We start from the raw sequence: 21,145 nt of genomic DNA, 5'->3' as shown, positions 1-21,145 counted from the left end.
TGCCTGAACAGTTCCATACTTCCAAACTGTTCAGTCCAGCTGGTACCAGTCCGAAGCCTAGTGTAAGGGATGGATGCCGAGATGGATGACATCATGATGAACTCTCTGCCGAAGTCCCGGTAAACTCTTGGCGTTTGGCATTGTTCAAATGAAATGCAGCACTTTGGCTCTCTAGTATTCACAGCACATGCACTGACAGGCAGTACTTCTCTTCCAGAAGCATTTCAGGTTTGCAGAATAAGCTGCATTTGCTTGCAGGCAGAATTTGCACTGAGAAAAGATTTGCCATTAACTACGGAGTTCAGATTGAACCCCGCCCCCTTAACTGAGGTGGCATTGTAATACAGTGCTCTGATGCAGTCAATCAGTGACCCAGAGCTTAGCTGGGGGGCTTTGAGATTCTTTTACAACCCCCCCTTCCACCTCACCTCCCACTACTGAAAGAGAAAGAATGGTAATTAACTGATGAAGAGCTCGGTAAGATTATCCGGTTTACCCGCCAAGAGCTCCAGCTTGGCCAATGGTGTGCGGTCATGTCCCAAGGGACCATCAGACAGACTTGGGGAAGGATGAATCTCAATAGTCTATTCAACTTCTCTTTTCTTTCATCTTCTACTCTTTTTTTAATCCTCTTTTTGCATTCTTCTATCCAAAAAAGGGGGGAGATGTGTATTTCATCCAGGCATGAGAGGGGTGCATCTAAGCCAAGAATGTTACTTCATATCAACCCTAATTATGCAAGAGGTTGCCCCAGTGGCTCAGCTAGTAGAGTGTGTACCGCATAGGCTCAGGCCTTATTATAACAGCTCAGGTTTGAGTCCAGCTCGGGACCTTTGATGCATGTCATCCCCTACTCTCTTTTCACCCATTCCCTGTGCTTCTATACTGTCCTGTCAATAAAGGCAAAAATGCCCCAAAAACAAATCTTAACTATGCAAAATAACAAACTATTTTAAGAGAAATGGTCAAATTCATCCATGACCACCACTCTGTGGTCACATTGCTTCCAGCGTGGACACAAACATGTGTCTGCACATGTTAACTGACCACAACAGAGCTCAGAGGGCACGCAAGTACACAAACAACCTCCCTCACAGTGAGCAGAAACACACGGCAGATTAAATTATACAGGAGAAAGCAAAAATAGCTATGTGTCCCAACCAGCTGCAGACAGATGGAGAGAGCAAGATACGGGCAGAGGTGAGAGAGAGAGAGAGAGAGAGAGAGAGAGAGAGAGAGAGAGAGAGAGAGAGACCCATTTATTTCAAGGCAGTCTTAAGACAGACAAGCCAAGCTTTTAGTGTGAGGATGGGAGGTGATGGAGAAAATGTGTTCATGGATAAAGAAAATAGTCCACAATCCTTTCAGTCACTCACTCTTCTCAGTTATAACCCCCCCTCCCCAAGTCTGATGTGAAACTGTGCCAAGGCCCCCTACCGCCCAATTCACACCACCCTATCCCCCCCAGAAGACCACCCAAAAAAACCCAATGACCAGCAAACTCAAACTGACCAGGATTTCCCCATTCTATCAGTCTAAGGCATCACCACTGTTTAACCAATCCTCTTTCCTTTATCGTGCTCAATAACCAAAAAAAAAAAAAAAAGATCACTGTGGTTATAAGGCAATGTGTCAGGAATGTACACACACTTTTGCCTTGCATTCAAACAGTGTTTTCCCACACACACACACACACACACACACTATGTAGTTGTCATTTGTCTTAGATAGATAGATAGATAGATAGATAGATAGATAGATAGATAGATAGATAGATAGATAGATAGATAGATAGATAGATAGATAGAGTCAAACGGGAAGACTGTCTCACCCAGAACATGCAGGAAAGGCAGACCCAAGTGCGGGCAGGCCCAGCCAGGGCTGCTGGCAGGCTGAGAGACACAGACGGCATGGTGGGCTTGAAGAACTGATGCCGGTGCTCCTAAAGCCCAGCAGCTACAGGGCTCCTGAAGACTAGTCCACACAGGGAAAGACGTGTCCAACACATCAAAGCCATCACCACAGGAGACACACTGCTGCCGCTGCAGGGACTGATGCAGCTCTCTCTCTCTCTCTCTCCCTTCCACCTTGGGGTTCCTGCTATCCCTGTCTCTCTGTGCAGCTCTCTATCTCTGTCTATCTGTCTCTCTTTTGCTGGCTTTCTCTCTCTCTCTGACTCTCTTTTGCTGGCTTTCTCATTCCCTCTCCTCTCACTGACTTGCTTTCTCCAACTCTGTCTCAATTTGGATCCTGACTGCCTCTCCTCCCTCTCTCTCTCTCTCCACTCTGTCTGTCTTTCCCTCTGCCAGGGGGATGTTTCACAAAGCTTTTTTTTTGGGGGGGGGGGTCAGGCAGCCCCTCTCTACGGGAGCAGAGGGGGAGGTTTTTTTTTAAAGGGGGTACTATACTTATTATCCATCTCTGCTGCCCCTCCTCTCTTCTGTCTCTCGTCCCCTCCCTTTCCCACCCCCCGCACTCCCCTCTCTAATTCTCCCCATTCGTAATTTCATTCATTCCTTAATCCCGCCCCTTCTGCTTTTGCTCCCCTCAGCATCCAATCCAACATCCCCTCCCCTCCCTCTCTCTCACTTCCCCCATCCATCCATCTCTCTCCCTCTCTTCCTCTCTCACCCAGTCCCTCTTCTCCTTTCTGTGCAAATATTATTTCAATATTTTATTTTCTTTCCCTCTCTCTGTCTCTCTCTCCCCCTCTCTCTCTTTCTTAAGACCCACTCCCTCTCAACCAGAGTTGCCATCCTCACTCCCTTCCACCTTTACTCCTTCATTCCATTTCCTCTCTCTTCCCCCTCTCTTCCTCACACTTCTCACTCCCATCACAACCATCTGGGAATCTCTTTTGCCACTCCGACTTCTCCTCCCCGTCTCCCTCTCGGCTTTGCTCTCTCTCAGAAATACACACACGCATTTCTCTCTCTCTCTTCAAAAAGAATAGATTCTGTCTCATGGCACATTTGTCGAGTTGACGTATGGCTTTTGCTGAATGAGGTGGCAGGACTTGTGGGAGTTCGGTGAAAATTCGCTAGTTAACTTTTCACAATCACACCACTTTCATTTATTTTCACTGAGACACCAATCAATAAAAAAGCAGAATCTGAGTGCTTTTAGTGGTGGCCAAGTTTGCCTGCACTCAATTACAGATGAGTGAAGTGTCCTAACTGGCTGATCTCTTCTTGATAGCCACAGTGATATAGTTACAGTGCCATGGAGAGAATAAAAACGTCCCAGATCTGAGATGCTATCTATCTCTTTTGGGGCAGAAGTAGTGGTGGCAGCAGAGGAACCCCCTCCCCCCAAACACCTCACCATAATGACAGAGAGCAGTGGGGCTGCAAAGCAAATTCCTCTTCATTAAGTTCTCACCACTCATCAAAGACCACGTTAGCCTCCAGCTTGACTCCATCTTTTGTGCGTGTTTAATGCGGACACAAGTCACAAGTGCATGCACACATATAGATACAATGCGTACCATCACACACATGCAAAGTTAAAAAAATATATATGCTCACAAGTGATATTAAGTTCTTGCACATATGCATCTAAGTGATGAGCAATTTAAACACGCACGCACGCACGCGCGCGCACACACACACACACACACACACACACACACACACACACACACACACAAAAAGCATTCTCACCACAGTCAGTCTCACTCTGGCACACACACAGAGGCTTGTATACATACAAATACCGAAGCATACAGTAATTTGCTCTTTCTCACGCACACATTTTTTTCTCACACACTTCACATACACCCCTGATATACAAATCCACCCACCCACCCACATAGACAAACACACACCCATACAGAGAGAAAGCCCACCCTCACGCAGTGGCAGAGAGAATGAATCCCCTGCAGAGGCCGCCCCTCCAGAGATGAACCCACTCAAGGAGACAGTGTTTGGGACAAAACATTGAGCCAAATACCACAAACACACATTCAAACAGAAACACACACTACCTCGCAAGATAGCACAGAGGAACAGATGTGCATCAGTCTAGTTAAGCTTGCTCCAACATGGAACAAATTTCAGATTTTACAACTTTAAAACACCATGTCAAGCCCTCATTGACAAACGACTGCAGTCATTATTACAGAGAAACGACATGACCCTATCTCTAAAGAATAAATACTGAACATTTACCGGTTACATTCATATCTCTCTCTATTTGGCAATCTATTAATTCATTCATTCATTTATTTTTTGTCAACAGTATACCTGAAAAGGCTTCTAGTGTTTAGACAATGAGCATTTCTATAGTCATCCAGACAACAGCGAGCTGAAAAACAAAGTGGTTTTTGTTCTTTTGTTTTATGAAGGAGCATCTTCTACCAACCAGTATTAGGTTTGTGATTTGGTAGGTTATTACAACGGTCCGGGACAGTACGGCCGGTGTTCACAGACTTAAACAGACCCCCTCCAAAAGCAGAAAGCAGAAAAGATCGATGATGACATCAATGTGCAAAATACAGAGCTGCTGAGGGCATATTTTAACATTAAACGTCATTTCTCTTTAAATAAGCAGGAGAATACATAACTGAGTTGTGGCTGTGTTAGAAAAACATGGTCACCAAATAACCAGGTGTTTGAGCTCAGTCCAACAGAGCTTAGTTGTCCCTGAACAAAGATTAAATGATTATGACATTGTACCGTATTACCCTCTGTGGTACGTCTCATCTTGCAACCCCGACTTAAGACCATGATTACAAAGTGCGTGCGTGATTATGCCTAAATGTGTTTGTTAAAAAAAAAGAAATAAAGCGCCCATCCCTTCAAAACAAATGTCAGGATTTAAGAGACAACAGATGGTTTATGGGAGAGAAAAGAGAGGAAAAACAAGCAAGAGACAACAGCTACACGTGGGAGGAAGTAATGTACCGCAGATTAAACAGAAAAAAAATATATCCTACAAATATTTCTACTACAAATCCCACGATTTTTTTCAATAACTATTTTGAGGTATACGGAGGGGTCCGTGCCAAAACCAGGATATCCAGCGTCAAACAAATCTGACATAAAAGTTGCTGTGGTCAAATTTGTTTTATCATACCACTGAAATGACTAGTCAGTTTTAGATATCTCTTTACACGGTTGCCTCTCATAATCCAAGAATCTGCGTTTTTATTACATAAAGAGGAGGAATTATAAGCAAGAGTTTGTTCGAAACTGCACGTAATCAGCTCCCCGGATCACTCTTGGTTTATTTTCAGACAGAAGTGACAACAAAGCATATCAACCGACTGGTAAGATATTCTAAAGGCACACAGTATCTACTTCGCACACATTCATACAGCGATCACATACTGTTACAGCAGCCCCTGGTGGCTGCCGAAGGAACCTTTGAATTTCCTCTACTACAATAAAGCAGGGCTGTTTGAGTAGCATACGGATGAACTGGGTCCTGTCCTTGATCCAAATCAAAAGAAAAAGAAAAAAGGATGATTCAAGAACAGATAGAGAGGCTGAAGGGCAGTTACGGAGGATGAAATGTAAAACCATCGGCAAACACAAACAAAGAAAAATATAAGGGCAAATCATTGTATCAGGACAGTACACATTACTGTAAAGCCTCACAATTATTATGTTAATGAGTAGGCCTGTGTGTGTGTGTGTGTGTGTGTGAACAGGAAGAATTTTTTTTTAAAAACAGAGATACTGTTGATAGACATTCAGAAACAGCAGACAGACGGGCTTAAAAATGGGTGGACTAGACAGTGCTGCGAACGCTAGAATATCAGAGGGGTGTGTTCCCTTAGTCTTCCTCTTGACTTGGCTGAAATCCTGAAGCCTGCTGGCTGAGGGGCGGGGGGGCTCAGTTGTTGACAGAGGAAGAACACAGTCGACTAGGCCCCCAACACACACACACACTCTCTCTCAGACTGTCCCACCCTCTTGACTTCCATCTGTTGAAAACAATACAGACTCAGACTCTATTTGTAGCAGCTCACATGTGTGTGCACGTTTCCCTGGTCTCTCTCCCATATAACACCAAGAGGAGGGATCATAAACTCAACAGCGAACCACATAAACAATATTAATAGCCACCATATCTTGAGGCCTTAATTGGACAATAACCATTTTTAGGTTGCTTGTTGCTGCAAAAAAAAGCTATTACAGAAATTTAAGAATGGCTCTCTGTATCTTGCTCTGAGTACCATCCAAATGGAGCACGTCCATTCACAGGGCTATTTTGATGCTTAGCAGATGTGTGATTGAGACCCAACCCAGACACATGCTCTACCCCATTGCATCTGACATAGTTGCAGGAAGGGTTTTAAGTGGCCCAATGGCTAAATCTGGTTACTGTACAAATCTGTTTCCACTACTGTGCTTTACAAAGAACCACTTTCTGTCTGAATTATAGGGTCATCCTCTTTGTGATACTCTTTTTTTTATGCTCTTCCAGTTTCTATATTCCAGATGAGTCATCTACATTACCGGTGACCTACCAAAATCAAATGCTTTTGCTAATCCCATATTTGTGGACTGACAAAAGTCCACTGAAATACACATCTTGCAACACGTCAAAATCAGTTCTGGCTTGGTGATAAGAGTCCAAGAATATGTTCTGTGTATGCATCATAATTAGAATTGAAGCTTAAGAGTTAACCTAATAGTCCTCATATAAACCCATTGCATTAAACATGCTCGCTTAACGTGGTCTGTCTCTCTCCTCAGCCTTTTTGAGGTAACTGGCATGTTTCTTTTCTGCAAGCTAACATTAAAAACGATTAAAAAATGTCACTTTAAGAATCACAATTGACAGTTTGACAAATCAAGTCATATATTAGTATGAGTTTGACCTGTATTGCCCATGTTTTGCACTCATGTCGATTCTATCTGATGAAAAATACCTGTAAAAATCTGTAGTCCACAGCACTTTAGTTTTCTCAAGAGCATTTGTGGATGTGAGTTGATGTAATTCATCTACCCAAAACTGAAGATATTCACTGTATACCTTGACCGAAAGGAAGAAGTGTGCACAGTTAATATGCAATATGTAAAAAACTCCAAATCTTTTTGGGGTTTTTTGGATTTTTCCCCCTTTTTCTCCCCAACTGTACCCAGCCAATTACCCCACTCTTCCGAGCTGTCCTGGTCGCTGCTCCACCCCCTCTGCTGATCTGGGGAGGGCTGCAGACTACCACATGCCTCCTCCGATACATGTGGAGTCGCCAGCTGCTTCTTTTCACCTGACAGCAAGAAGTTTCACCAAGGGGACGTAGCACATAGGAGGATCATGCTATTCCCTCAGTTCCCCCTCCCCTCTGAACAGGTGCCCCGACTGACCAGAGGAGGTGCTAGTGCAGCGACCAGGACACATACCCACATCTGGCTTCCCACTCACAGACATGGCCAATTTTGTCTGTAGGGACGCCCAACCAAGCCGGCGGTAACACAGGAATTTGAGCCGCTGATCCCCATGTTGGTAGGCAATGGAATAGGCCACCACACCACCCGGATGCCCTAAAGCTCCAAATCTTTAAAACACAAATGATCAGTTTCTCATCTTACATTGGTGCTGATGAGTAGAATTAGCTGACTTCATTGAATTTCCTACATCAGGCCAAAGCTAATAAATTCATTTTAGTTGAAGAAAATAAACATCCATCCGAGGCTAATAAGTGACTGAAATAAGCCCCAGAGAACTTAAAAGTTACAGTCCAGATTGTCATTTTAGTTTAATTTACCCCTACATGTAGTGATATGTGGGACAGTGGTGCTTGGGCACGCCAGACAAGTGTTGACAACTCATTTCTACTCTCACATCCATTTGAGATTAAACAGTTTCCACTCAAAATGAAATATAGTTGCCATCACTGTTACGTCAGCACCTTCCCACCAATCCCCCCCCCCAAAAAAAACATGTTTTACTGTTGTAATATCTGTTGGTAAAGGTCTATTCTGAGCTTGTTCTGCTATATCAGCTGGTTAGCCACAACAATTTTGCTTCCACAAACTTGCTGCTACCTGCCCTCTTTCACATTTGGCTACTACTCTGGAGAAATAAAATGTTGTGCACCATGTCATTTTTCCCAGGAAAATCCTACCTAACAGTAACTACGAAAACAAGCAACTACAAGACCATTCAGTATTTGAACATATATGAATTAGCAAACTGTCTTCATATGCCAGCAATTCAAATTGTCCAAAAAAAAAAGGATATTTGCATGTTTATTCTTCAGCATTGTAACCTAGAGACATCTTTTTGACTCAGTATCGTCTCAGCTAACATGGTAACACTGAGATTCAATGAAACGGTTGAGGTTTCTAGCCTCGGTTTGGTGAACATGCATGATAAAAATTGCTTGGTCATGTCTTCCTCTTAATCTCCAGCTCTCAAAACAATTCACTTCAAGCCCAACAGTAGAGAATCCTGCCTGCAGAATAAAATGTGACCCTATCTCACAGAGACCGCTGTAAAAAAATACCAGCACAAATAAAGAGGTCTACAATGGACGCCATGCCCTGGGTGGCATGGTGTCCAAGCAGTTACATAAACTATCCTGTGATTTGGCTTAAGTGTCAGCAAATATCTGCCCTCACTGTAGTGCCACTGGGCAAGACACTTAATCCCTGTAACTCCAGGCGGCCTGTTTTAAAGCCAGCTCTGCACTCTGACATGACATGTCTGTGGAGGGGAAAAATCAACAAAAATAAATTATTTTGAGATAATAAATCAAGAATTGCATTACAATCACTAATATTACAAATGAAAAAGTAAATATGTCCGCTTGGAGAAAAATCTGCTAGATATGACCCCAAAACCAAGACGATTCAATATAGCAAACAGAAGTACTTCTAGAAGAGCAGCCACTAAGCCCCGCTGTGGATTGACCAGCAGTGAGGGCATTAGCTCAGTGAAAGTGTTTTAAGCCTTCGCAATCAGTAACGTCGCATGGTGTGGCTATCAAAGTGCCAACCAGAAAGATGTACAGCCCGAAGAGAGGAAGGTGCATGCTAAGGACCCTTCGGCCTGACAGCCAGCTGCCAACTGAAAACACCCTCTATTTTAATAAAGCGTGAAACAAACCAGTGTGTGTGTGTGTGTGTGTGTGTGTGTGTGTGTGTGTGTGTGCGCGCGCGCGCGCGCGCATGCTTGCATGTGTGTGGCTGCACTAGGAGAAGAGAAGTGGGTGCATTTGCAGGATTAATTGCTCTGTTCAGCAACACAGGCCGACTATCTGGCCAAGTGCCTCAGTAAAACTAAAGTCTAGTGTGTGTCTGCGTGCCTGCATGCGTGCATGCGTGTGTGTCCTGATGTCCTTATCTCTCTGACCCGTCTCATCCTCTGTGCACGTCAGGCCTGTCCATGGCAGGACATCACACACCCATTCATTTGTTTCCATTGTCATTAACACTCACAGACTGTTGGCAACTGCACATGGAAATGGTGGGAAATTTGGAAGAGGTGCGGCCTGATTTGGAACAAGAGAGCACCATTTTTACAGAGATTTATCTTGATGGGAAAATTTTGGTTGTTCAAACCAGGCATCTCAAATGCAGTCGTCATAAGTGCACTGTGCAGGACCAGCATATAATTAGGCATTATTGAGGTCTGTGTATCATAAGTGATGTGTTTTTTTTTGTTTGTTTTTTTTAATACTTATTTCTGGTACAGTTTGTTCTGAAATACATTCTTATTTTAATTTACAATGATTTGGGGAAATTGTATAATGTTTATTATGGCACCAGTAGAAAACACACATAATCTCATAATCTTGTCCATCTACAAGTCTCATTGTTTGAATAATGTGCACACACAAAAAAAAAAAAATCACCAAACAATTATGATGCAATTTGTATCTCACAAAGCCGGCATTTATATGAACATGTCTGATCCAATGTCTTATTTTTTTTTACAAGTATATCCAACAGATCCTGGTACCACCACTGATACCAAGAGCACCATGCAGGTGCGTGAAGTGCGTGAGTCAGTTGCCGTCTTCAGTCCACAAACATGAGAACAACACCCAGGGAAGCCCTGAAATTCACATAGCAATGGTTCAGAGCTTACCTTCTCTTTATTCTTCCTTGGTTTCCGAAAAGGGAAGATGCAGTAGAAAAACAATTTTGCCCAAGTGAAGAATGTAGCAAGACACCAACCTAGTCCACCCATCCTCTCCTCCACACCGCCTTACGTCCTCTACCACAAACGCCGTTTCTCCCTCTTTCTCTCTAGTCCAGCTTTTGGGCCTATCCCACTATTTATCAAACCACCATCCAGAGGTACCAAGTGCCCACCGGTTAGGTTTCAATTCATTGGCTCTCCCCTTGCATACGGGGTTATGGTCACCCCTAAATGCATCCCTCCCACTGCTGTTGTCAAGCCGAACATCCGCTCAGCATCCCTCAGAAAGAGCTGTCTCCTTTCCCCGGTTCCTTTTTCTCATTTACCCTCCCTTTTCCTGGATGCTGCAGGTCCTTCCATTCAGAGGAGGAGGAGCAGAGGGAGAAGAAAAATGGGGGCGGGGGGGTGACAGGGTGGCCTGGTGAAGGAGGCAGCACTTTCAGTGATAGGAAAAGAACGGGGGGGGGGGGTCTGTAATTTAATGTAAAAAGGGGGCATGGCTACTTCAGAGTCTGGAAACAGTGAAATAATGGAGACTGTGCGTTGAACTGAATAATGGTATATCCCCCACAAATGAGGTAAGGCTCTAAATAATGAGACAGAAAATGCAAAATACCATTTCAAAAAAGCCTCTTTTTATATTCATAAATCATATAAACTGATGGTATACTCCCTGCTTACGTGATTAACCTTGAAGGAGATATAAAGCAAGCGCACAGAGCGCAAGCAGTTGAGTGAGTGTATCAAAATGTAATGCATAAAGGAGGGAGTGGGTGGGTGAGGGACTGAACAAGTGAGACAAAACTGCGTACGCATGCACGCATGTGTGTGTGTGTGTGTGTGTGTGTGTGTGTGTGTGTGTGTGTGTGTGTGTGTGTGTGTGTGTGCGTATGTATGAGGAGAAGGGCAACATACTGACTGGTGCATTTGTTGTGGTCTAGGGGCCTCTAATGAAGACTGACAGTCTCAGGCCAATCATAAATGGCCCATTGGTTGCGCCCATGAGACTCGGCTCTTTAGAGCATTCCTGGACATTCTGAGTAAGTGGTTAGCTTTAAGATAGAGGACCTCAACAATGACCGGAGACAGATATTGACCTGCACATTTAGTTCCCCTCCTCATTACATGAAGCAGAGGGTACACGGCCAACCAACTGACTGTTATAACTCTCTATAAGCCTCTTTGTGTAGTTAGGGGGCTTCAGGAGGCACATAAGCCTCGTGAAAATGAAAATCCAATGACGCACGGTGAAGTTAAAAAAAAAAAAAAGAAGGGTGAAAATGAATGAAAATGAAACAAATGTGTGAAAATAACCTCAGGTTAAATCACAGGTAAAGTTTTAGGTATAATTTCATAAACACGGTGTTGTTTTGTGTTTAAAAATTAGAACTGTACACTGGACCGCAAACTTAAAGCAAACTGTCCCTCCAAACACTTGTGGAGGTTACAGTGCCTCCATAACAGAGATAAGTCTAAACTTTCCTCATCATACACAGATTCAGAGTATCAGCTGCATTTTGAAGCCAAGCCAAAAACTACACAGGAAACTCCTATTCTTGCTTCCTTTGGTGGAAATAAGTGAAGGACACTTTGGACAGGCTGTCTTTTGGGTGGAAATGCTACATGACACTGCAGATTGCTGGAGTGTATTTTCTGCTCCTTCCTGTCACAGTTTAACAACCAAAATGTCGAACAGTGAGTTGGGGGTAAAAAAAAAAGACCTTGCTATTATCTCCATAGTGCTCAGAATTAATGCTTTAAATGCACATTTTTAACTGTACATATACGGTATACTGTACTGCACAATGTCATTTCTCTACAGATGCCACCAGACTGTGTGCTGTGCTGTTTGAATGCTAGCTGCATGTTAAGTGCACAGGTGGACAAAGTACACAACTCCATTACTTGAGTCAAAGTGTAGATACTCCTGGTCAAACATTACTCCAAAACAAGTCAAAGTTATTCAGTCAAATTTCTATTGGAGTTAAAGGGCGTCCGGGTAGTGTAGCGGTCTATTCTGTTGCCTACCAACACGAGGATTGCTGGTTTGAATCCCCATGTTACCTCCAGCTTGGTCGGGCATCCCTACAGACACAACTACCCGTGTCTGCAGGTGGGAAACCAGATGTGGGCATGTATCCTGGTCATCGCAATGGCGCCTCCTCTGGTCGGTCGGGGCGCCTGTTCAGAGGGGAGGGGGAACGGGGGGAGGGGAACTGGGGGGAATAGTGTGATCCTCCCATGCGCTACATCCCTTTGGTGAAACTCCTCACGGTCAGGTGAAAAGAGGCAGCTGGCGACTCCACATGTATCAAAAGTGGCATGCGGTAATCTGCAGCCCTCCCTGGATCAGCAGAGGGGGTAGAGAGTGGGGTAATTAGCCGGGTACAACTGGGGAGAAAAGGGGGGAGAAAATCCATCCATCCATCCATTGTCCAAACCGCTTATCCTGCTCTCAAGGTCGTGGGGATGCTGGAGCCTATCCCAGCAGTCATTGGGCAGCAGGTGGGGAGACACCCTGAACAGGCCGCCAGCCCATCACAGGACCGAAACACACACACACACACACACACACACACACACACACACACACACACACACACACACCTTGGAACAATTTGGTACGTTTCAGAATACGGTGGTCAACATGTGGCCAGCAAATGAAACTAATGCTAATAACTTACAAATAACTGACTTGATTTTGCTTCTTTTTTTTTACCTTTTAACCTATGGTTAGGTGGCTCTGATAATCCAGTTTTTGTGACTTTATTTTGTGTTAGGATTATTTTGCCCTTCTTTTTTGGCAGTGGGGCCATGTGTGGTCCGCTGTCCCCCAGAGTGGCACCTCATATCGATTTTTGACACCTTCAACTCTGAGTACACGCTTCAGTCTTTGTAAACTATTTGGAAAAATCCAACAAATTTTTTTTTTTAGTTAAACTAGAATGACCAAGGCCGCCATTTTGACAGTTTTGGATTTTCAAAGTTTAATAATTTTGTGAAAAGAAAAGAAAAAGATACAGACCTGCCGCTCCATGAGTGCTCCTAAAATTGCATATATTTGCATTAAAGTGAGTTTTAGGGGCCGTCCGGGTAGTGTAGCAGTTGCCTACCAACATGGGGATCGCCGGTTAGAATCCCCGTGTTACCTCCGGCTTGGTCGGGCGTCCCCACAGACACAATTGGCCGTGTCTGCGGTGGAAAGCTGGATGTCAGTGTATGTCCTGATCGCTGCACTAGCGCCTCCTCTGGTCGGTCGGGGTGCCTGTTCGGGTGGGGGGGACTGGGGGGAATAGAGTGACCCTCCCACGCGCTTCACCTGCTGGCGACTCATGCATTGGAGGAGGCATGTGGTAGGTAGCCTGCAGCCCTCCCCGTATCGGCAGAGGGGGTGGAGCAACAACCGAGACTGCTCGGAAAAGTGAGGTAATTGGCCGGGTACAATTGGGGAGAAAAATGGGGGGAGAGTTTTAGATCAATTGCACACACAAAACATTATGAAAAGCTCTGCCTAAAATGACCATGAGCGGTCAAAATGACCACACGTAATTTGCGCATGATCGTGCGCGTCATGTCACTATTTACGACGTGTGCTGGTCGCATCGTTTCCTTCATGAAGTTCATTGCTCTGTCCTAGAAAAAAAAACTAGCGTTCTCCAGTGCAGAGAAATAGACTAAACTCAATAAAGACTGTCTTAATTCACAACCAAACAAAACTTTCAGACAATGAAGTATTGGTTAATTTTGAGGGAAAATCCATTCAATTTTAAAGTCCGAAAGAAGTGCACTTCTGCTGTCAATGGCCTGGTGGCCTGTCCAGGGTGTCTCCGCGCCTGCCGCCCAATGACTGCTGGGATAGGCTCCAGCACCCCCGTGACCCTGACAGCAAGATAAGTGGTTTGAATAATGGATGGATGACTTCTACTGTACTGTCCATCTCACAGGTCTCTAATGGTGAAAGGTGGGATAATTCTGTCTGGTCAAACTAGTCAAACTTAAAGAAGTTCTTATTCAACTTATGTAGAAGCTGGTTTTCAAAGTTGTGTGAATTCATTCTTCCCCTTCTTGGGCTGAAGATCAATCCAGTCGCACTAAAAAGCCTCTCACATGCAGCAGGGGCAGGCAGGGCTCTTATATTATTTCACTTTGAAACGTTTTCTTACAACTTTAGTTCCTATATCAGCATTTTAGTTCCCATAGCCGACATGGAGGAGAAACTGATTGCAGCTGTTGCTGGCTTTCCTGTCCTGTACGATGCATCCCTGTCCATTTACAGGGACGTTAATAAAAATTAAAAAAAATATGCATGGAGGTAGCTCTCTGAGATTGCTGGGATGAATGGTGAGGTTTAATCAAGTGAATGGCAAATTTAAGCAGCTGTCAATGATGCTAGCTAAAATTCCTCATGAACAGCCTATGTGAATTATTGTGAGCAGGACTTTTTTTTAATGAGTGAATCAGCTAAAATTAAACCATTCATATAAAAATCACTGTCAATACATTTGTAGCCCAATTCCTCAAAACTACGTTAGCAATGCCCACAAGCTGGCTGCAGCCAGCAACAGTGACTTGACAACACACAGTGATCAAGTCGCTGCCCATGTGAGCACATAGAAATGTAGTGGAGTCAAAAGTAAAATATTTGGCTTTCAAATGTAGTGGAGTAAAAGTCATGTTTCCAAAAAATGTATAATCAAGTACAGATACTCGAAAAATTTACTTAAGTACAGCACTCAAGCAAATGTACTTCATTACTGTCCACCCCTGGTTAAGTGTATATGTACAATCTACTAAACATGTTTTACTGTCCTTTGCACTGGATTACAGGTTTTGTTGTGCCTGTACTGCTACAACTACTACTTCCGGCTGCTCCTGTTAGGGGTTGCCACAGCAGATCATCGGTTTCCCTCTCTTCCTGTCCTCTGCATCTTCTTCTGTCACACCAGCCACCTGCATGTCCGCTCTCACCACATCCATAAACCTCCTCTTTGGCCTTCCTCTTTTCCTCTTCCCTGACAGCTCCATATTCAGCATCCTTCTCCCAGTATACCCAGCAACTCTCCTCCACACACGTCCAAGCCATCTTGATCTTGCCTCTCTTGCTTTGTCTCCAAACCGTCCAACCTGAGCTGTCCCTCTAATATACTCGTTCCTAATCCTATCCTTCGTCACTCTCAATGAAAATCTTAGCATCTTCAACTCTGCCACCTCCAGCTCCACCTCCTGTCTTTTCATCAGTGCCACCGTCTCCAAACCATATAACATAGCTGGTCTCACAATCATCTTGTAAACCTTCACTTTAACTCTTGCTGGTACCCTTCAAATCACTCCTGACACTCTTCCACCACCCACTCCACCCTGCCTGCACTCTCTTCTTCACCACTCTTCTGCACTCCCCATTACTTTGTACAGTTGACCCCAAGTATTTACGCCTTTGTCACATCTTCTCCTTGCATCGTCACCATTCCACTGTCCTCCCTCTCATTCATGGATATGTATTCCGTCTTGATCCTACTGACTTTCATTCCTGTTCCTGTACTGCAAGTGCCTGTTTTTACTGCTGTTAGTATAGTCCCTTTAAGTGTGTCACTGGGTAAATATTGCTGTATAAAATCTTTAAAAATTGTCAATGTATTGTACTTGGGTGACTAAAGCAATTCTGATTTTGGCAGTAGGAAAACTAAAGTCCTCTATCCCAACCAAAGTTGATACTGTGATGGGACTAAAGAATGATAGTACAGTGCAAATAGGGATATTTTAACATTACATGCATCTGGATTATATTGGCCCATGCACTGTGAGGGTGGGATCAGTTGCATCCAATGTTATTGTTATTAATGCTATCAGCACAAAGCCTTTTTCTCGTCATCAATTTGTTATCATTAATATCTGTTATTAATTTGTTGAACCTAAATGTTTACTTATTCTCATGGCTAAACTGTTTTTACGCTGACCTCCCTATAGCTGGAAGGATTTGGTGTTTTGCAGAAGAATACCTCAGCATCTAGGGCAAATGTTTGCAGACATGTTAGCATGAAACCAGGTACTCAGATTGAGGGATGGTTTCTCTGCCGTCCCCCTGCTAAACAAAGATTACACAATACTGGCAAGGGGACAGAGAGGTTCCTGAGAGCAGGTGGAGACGATGTGCGCACTTCCTGCTTCTTTTCGGCACAAAACAATGGGTTGGTTTCAAATTTCAACTTGTTGTCTATTCTAGGAAACCAGTGAAGAGTTTAGAGAGTTAGGGGCCATTGTTCTTGGGGAGAATAGGGGAGGAAGTAGATGGACTATGGTTTTGAAGAGATCTTGGGGAGAGTTTTTGTCCACATATGGTGGCATGATTTGTGCACAAGGTAAACCAATAGGTTTTCGACAGTAAACACTGTGGCACTAACCACTCATCTGAATCTAATATTATCTATTAATCACAACAAACCTCTCACTAAGGTCTCAATAAAGCAACTTGTGTCCCAGTGCGCTGCCACTTGATAAAAATTCCTTACCTTAGGGTCAAATAATCCTGTTTTGTAGTTGATGTGTGCTTCTGTCCTACATATCTGTAGGACAGATATCATGTTTTGACAGTATGTAAAATCTAATAACAGTAGCCAGTAGCCACAAAGTGCCATTTCCCTGCAGCTCTCCTAGTCACACCATGTTATAAATTTTTGCTGGCCATATTTTTGCTGAATATAATATACACAGGTCTCAACATAATGTCAGGTGACCACTACAAATCCACTACTGCCCTCAGAGGGCATTCAAAATCACCAGCTACCCGTGGTTTCCATGTTGATTTCCCAGACCAGTTAAGTGCAGACACCCACACAACAGCTCATTGCAGACCACCATCTCCCATAGTACAGCTGTTAATATAGGAGTGCTAAGGTCTGACTTAGCCTCAATTACATCATGTGGTAGGTTTTAAACTTTTTAAGTGCATAGCTGCTTTAGAGCCTGGCATTCCAATAGTATGGGTGAATAAACAGTAAAATGATTCCTGTTAAGGACCCGTCAGTTGCTGTTGCCAAAGCAGATGCCGTAATGATTTGGGCTGGAGTTAAACATTAATTCAAGACATAGCTGACAGTAAGTGTATAGATGCTTTTGTTTAAACAACCTTGGATATTGGGACATCCCGGTGACTCAACCAGATAAGCGTGTGCCATGTGGGCTCAGGTATAATTGCCTTTTTCTGGATTTGTATGTTTCCGCTCCTTTGCTGCACATTGTTCCCTCTCTGTCTGCCCTGTGTTCCCTGTCTTTCTCCACTTAAAATCTTATATAGGCGATAACTGACTAAAGCAACAACAAAAAAAAATATTTTATTTTTTTTAAAGTAGATTTTCTATCACGGCACCCAACAAAGTGACTGTAATGAATGTAGCAGTTATAATTGGCCCCTCCCACTATTGATCCCCGCAGGCCATCTTCAGGATTTAGAGCTTGGCAAATCTAAGTACATGGCAGAAAGCCAAGTGGAATAAAATAAAATCTTACGCCGTCCTTTTAACATGAGAAAATTAGATACCTCTTTATCCCTTAATTCATCTGAAGGAGGGGCCGTCTAATGGGGTCCTTGACAAATTCATAAACAATAGTAGATTCAAATCCGGATTGGTACAACAATGCAGCGCACAATGGGATACCCCCTTTTTATGAAATCCCCTCTTAATCCCATCAGTTACCCTTGCTTTGTGTGGTGTCTTATGTGTGTGCGTGTGTGTGTGTGTGTTGCTGGAGTAATAAAGCTTTCTAGGCAAAGGTTCAAACTTTGTGACTGCACGCAAATGATATCACAGTGTAACCTACGATGACCGTGTCTGGTGAGCAACGATAAAGATTATCACCGAGTGGATGCCAATCACTGTTAACATTTCTGAATTCAAATTGTGTTGCCAGGAGCAGTAAATATTTAAGTGGGTATGGGGTTAAATGCGATGGCCAAAAGTTACAGATGAACTGCTCCAGATGGTTATGGAAGAACGAAAACTCTCAGTTGCTTTTTTATGCCATTAAGTTTTCAGTTGAAAGGAAGCCCGAGATATAGAGGAGAATATCTGAGACGAGAGGAGGAAGAGAAGGACACAAGAAAAAATTCTTTATATTATCCCCCCCCTTTTTTTCTCCCCAGTTGTATCCAGCCAATTACCCCAGTCTTCGCTGCTCCACCCCCTCTGCCGATGCGGGGAGGGCTGCAGACTACCACATGCCTCCTCCGATACATGTGGAGTCACCAGCCGCTTCTTTTCACCTGACAGTGAGGAGTTTCACCAGAGGGACATAGCGCATGGGAGGATCATGCTATTCCCCCCAGTGGCCCCTCCCCCCCCGAACAGACACTCTGACCGACCAGAGGAGGCGCTAGTGCAGCGACCAGGACACATACCCACATCCGGCTTCCCACCCACAGACACGGCCAATTGTGTCTGTAGGGATGTGCGAACAAGCTGGCGGTTACACGGGGATTCGACCCGGCCACCCGGATGCCCTTAATTCCTTATATTGTGACAAACGTGGAAAAAAAGGGGGGGTGATGGTTGGATTCCAGGGTCAAATGCATAAACAGTCCAATCTAATACACTCTAACTTGCAATTAAATTGATTTCACTCGGTTTGTCAGTAATTACGAGCGCTACGTTATGAGAATTGAATACTTTCACAGTTGTATTTCTGGCTGCAACTCCTGTGCCATTCTTGAATTCCCAGAGCCTCTTGTGACTGACAGGGCTGCCATAGGACTAATAAAGCAGCAGTTCGTGAGGAGCTAAAACAAAGATTCTCTAACAACTTTATCCTTTATCGCTGGGCAGCAAATTGCAAATTCCAAAGGACAGGGGCAAGCTATTTAGCCTTTAATGAACATCTATACACACACACACACACACACACACACACACACACACACACACACACACACACACACACACACACACACACACACACACACACACACACACACACACACTAGCCAAAGCGCCCATGCAGACCATTTCACCTTCAGAGCAGCAATTATCAACTGACTTTAAACACCAAAGGCCCGAGTAATCATCACCTGTCTCATAAAAGCCCAAACAGGGCAATGAGATGGACAAGGTTGTGGCCAAGGTGGTGAAAATATAATGAGGTCCAGTTTAGGGTTGCCTCATTTCTTTCTACTTTCCATCAAGAGAGACACTGTTAATTTTGCACACTAATAATACTGCTAAAAACAAAAGAAAAAAAATCTCCCGCCTTGGCTCAATCCATGTCTCGATTTTCATAACCTTAGAAATGCGCTTTGTAATTTTCTCTCTGGTCATCTACAAATACTGTGATGCAAACTCGGCGTACAGTATGAAATACAGTAAAATAAATACGATAATCTCAAAGTCATTTCTACCAAACAAGGCTAATCATTAAAGGCTGATGTTTCCCTCTGAGTACCTCTTTTCTATCAAGGCGGAGGTAAAAGCAGTTAAGGTGAGCTGTTCTAAACACAGTGAATGTAATTACCTTTGTCAATGTAATTAAATTCTACCCATAAAGTCATTAGCTGTGCGGTCACCTCAGAGAGCGACGCTTAACGCATCTGAGGACAGGGCGAGACATGAGAAGGGAGTGGAGGAAAGCGAAAGAAACACAGACAAAAAAACAGACAGCTAAACAGACAGTTGGCAAGACAGACTATCAGACTGACATTGCGTCTGAAATTAACCTGTTAGAAGTCAACACAGCAATACTTAAGATGTAGTTTCTCATCTCAGATAGTTTAGCTGCCTTTCAAAAGCTAGAATAAATTGGTATTCCAGAATCTGCCTTTTTTTTTAAACTAGTCAAACTGCAGCCCAGTCCAAAGGATGGCTCCCTCTTATGTCTAAATCCACTTGTGCGGGCTAGTGAACGACTGCCAGCAGTAGTATATAATTATATAATTCTCGGATTTTAATGAGGTTGCTCATTCATGAGCTTGCAAAAATGTCACCTTATCCATTCAAATCCTCATAACATCTGGTAAATTAAGAAGTGAGCAATGAAAAAGATGCTCTGAGCGACAATGCATTTACATACAGCATTACTTGTGAGATACTAAGTCATGTTGTTACTGTAACACACAGCAATTTAGACTCCTTTATTATAGCAGAGACATAACTTAAAAGCCTATCAACAGTGTCCTGCAAAACATCGCATCAAAAACTCTGCCATTTTTTTTTTCCAAATCAATGCTGGCCCTGTCATCCTCTTTCCCGAGCAGTAACTGCCTCATGTTCCTGCTCCAACCACTGACAATGCACGTTTAACATAAAACAAGAATAGTGATAGCTTCATCTTAAACTTTCACACATCAACCTTGACTGAGACCCAACCAAATACAATGTCATGTTTTGATTTTGTCACCTGTTCGTCAACCACACAAAGTCACCAATGTCTTGTCACAGAAGCAGCACTCACCATCCAGAGAGACATTGCAGAGCTTTCTGTAAGGGGCACGTGGGATGAGAGTTCTTCTTCACAGATATACAACCCTCCACAACATGAAATGGACTTATCCGAGGCTCACAGAGACTGTGTCATGGTCTTTCAAAGTCAGAGGCACTGAGTGAAATGAGCCTGGTAGTCTGGCCCTTATCCTGACATGTTTCCTGCACAGCATTGTTTAGCATTGGGAGAGGAAACATGCACACACACGCACGCATGCACGCGCACGCGCGCGCGCACACACACACACACACACACACACGCTGGAACAAGCATGCGTCAGGCGATCACAAAATGGAGAGTGAGAACACCGGGAGCTGTTGTTCTTTCCCCCGATTTTTCTTTTTTTCCCTCTTGTATTTTTGCCGAGGCCAGTGTTTAAGCTGAGAACAGTACCGACTTGCTCTCTGACATTTAACTTCCTGGTTATCTATGGGCAGAACAAAGGAGCTTTTCCAGCCTCTTCCAGCGTATGGGGTTATTTCATTTCTGTTCTAATTCAGTTGATTCTGGGTGGGTTTTTTTCATTTAAACTGGGCAGTTGTTTTTTGTTTTTGTTTTTTTTGTATGTCTAATCTAATTTGAG

At 43.7% G+C, this 21,145-nt stretch overlaps 1 protein-coding gene across 8 annotated transcripts in view; it reads right to left on the bottom strand.

Annotated features, from left to right (window-relative positions):
- tns1b (tensin 1b) overlaps nucleotides 1-20,671 on the bottom strand; it is a 208,828-nt gene extending 188,157 nt beyond the window's left edge. For 7 of the 8 annotated variants that reach the window (XM_056289488.1, XM_056289496.1, XM_056289487.1 and 4 more), the window contains exon 1: nucleotides 1,832-2,262. In XM_056289488.1, the coding sequence (XP_056145463.1) occupies nucleotides 1,832-1,912 (81 nt within the window). In that variant the 5' untranslated portion in view covers nucleotides 1,913-2,262. Of the gene's footprint in view, nucleotides 1-1,831; nucleotides 2,263-20,532 lie in introns of those variants that run through there. The other variant, XM_056289491.1, reaches the window with a different exon arrangement.
- Between the last annotated feature and the right edge of the window lie 474 nt (nucleotides 20,672-21,145).

This window comes from Lampris incognitus, chromosome 11 (assembly GCF_029633865.1).
Source record: "Lampris incognitus isolate fLamInc1 chromosome 11, fLamInc1.hap2, whole genome shotgun sequence".
In the NCBI taxonomy this organism is placed as follows: Eukaryota; Metazoa; Chordata; class Actinopteri; order Lampriformes; family Lampridae; genus Lampris; species Lampris incognitus.
Note: the sequence above shows the minus strand (reverse complement) of the source record. Positions and strands in the feature narration are given on the sequence as shown.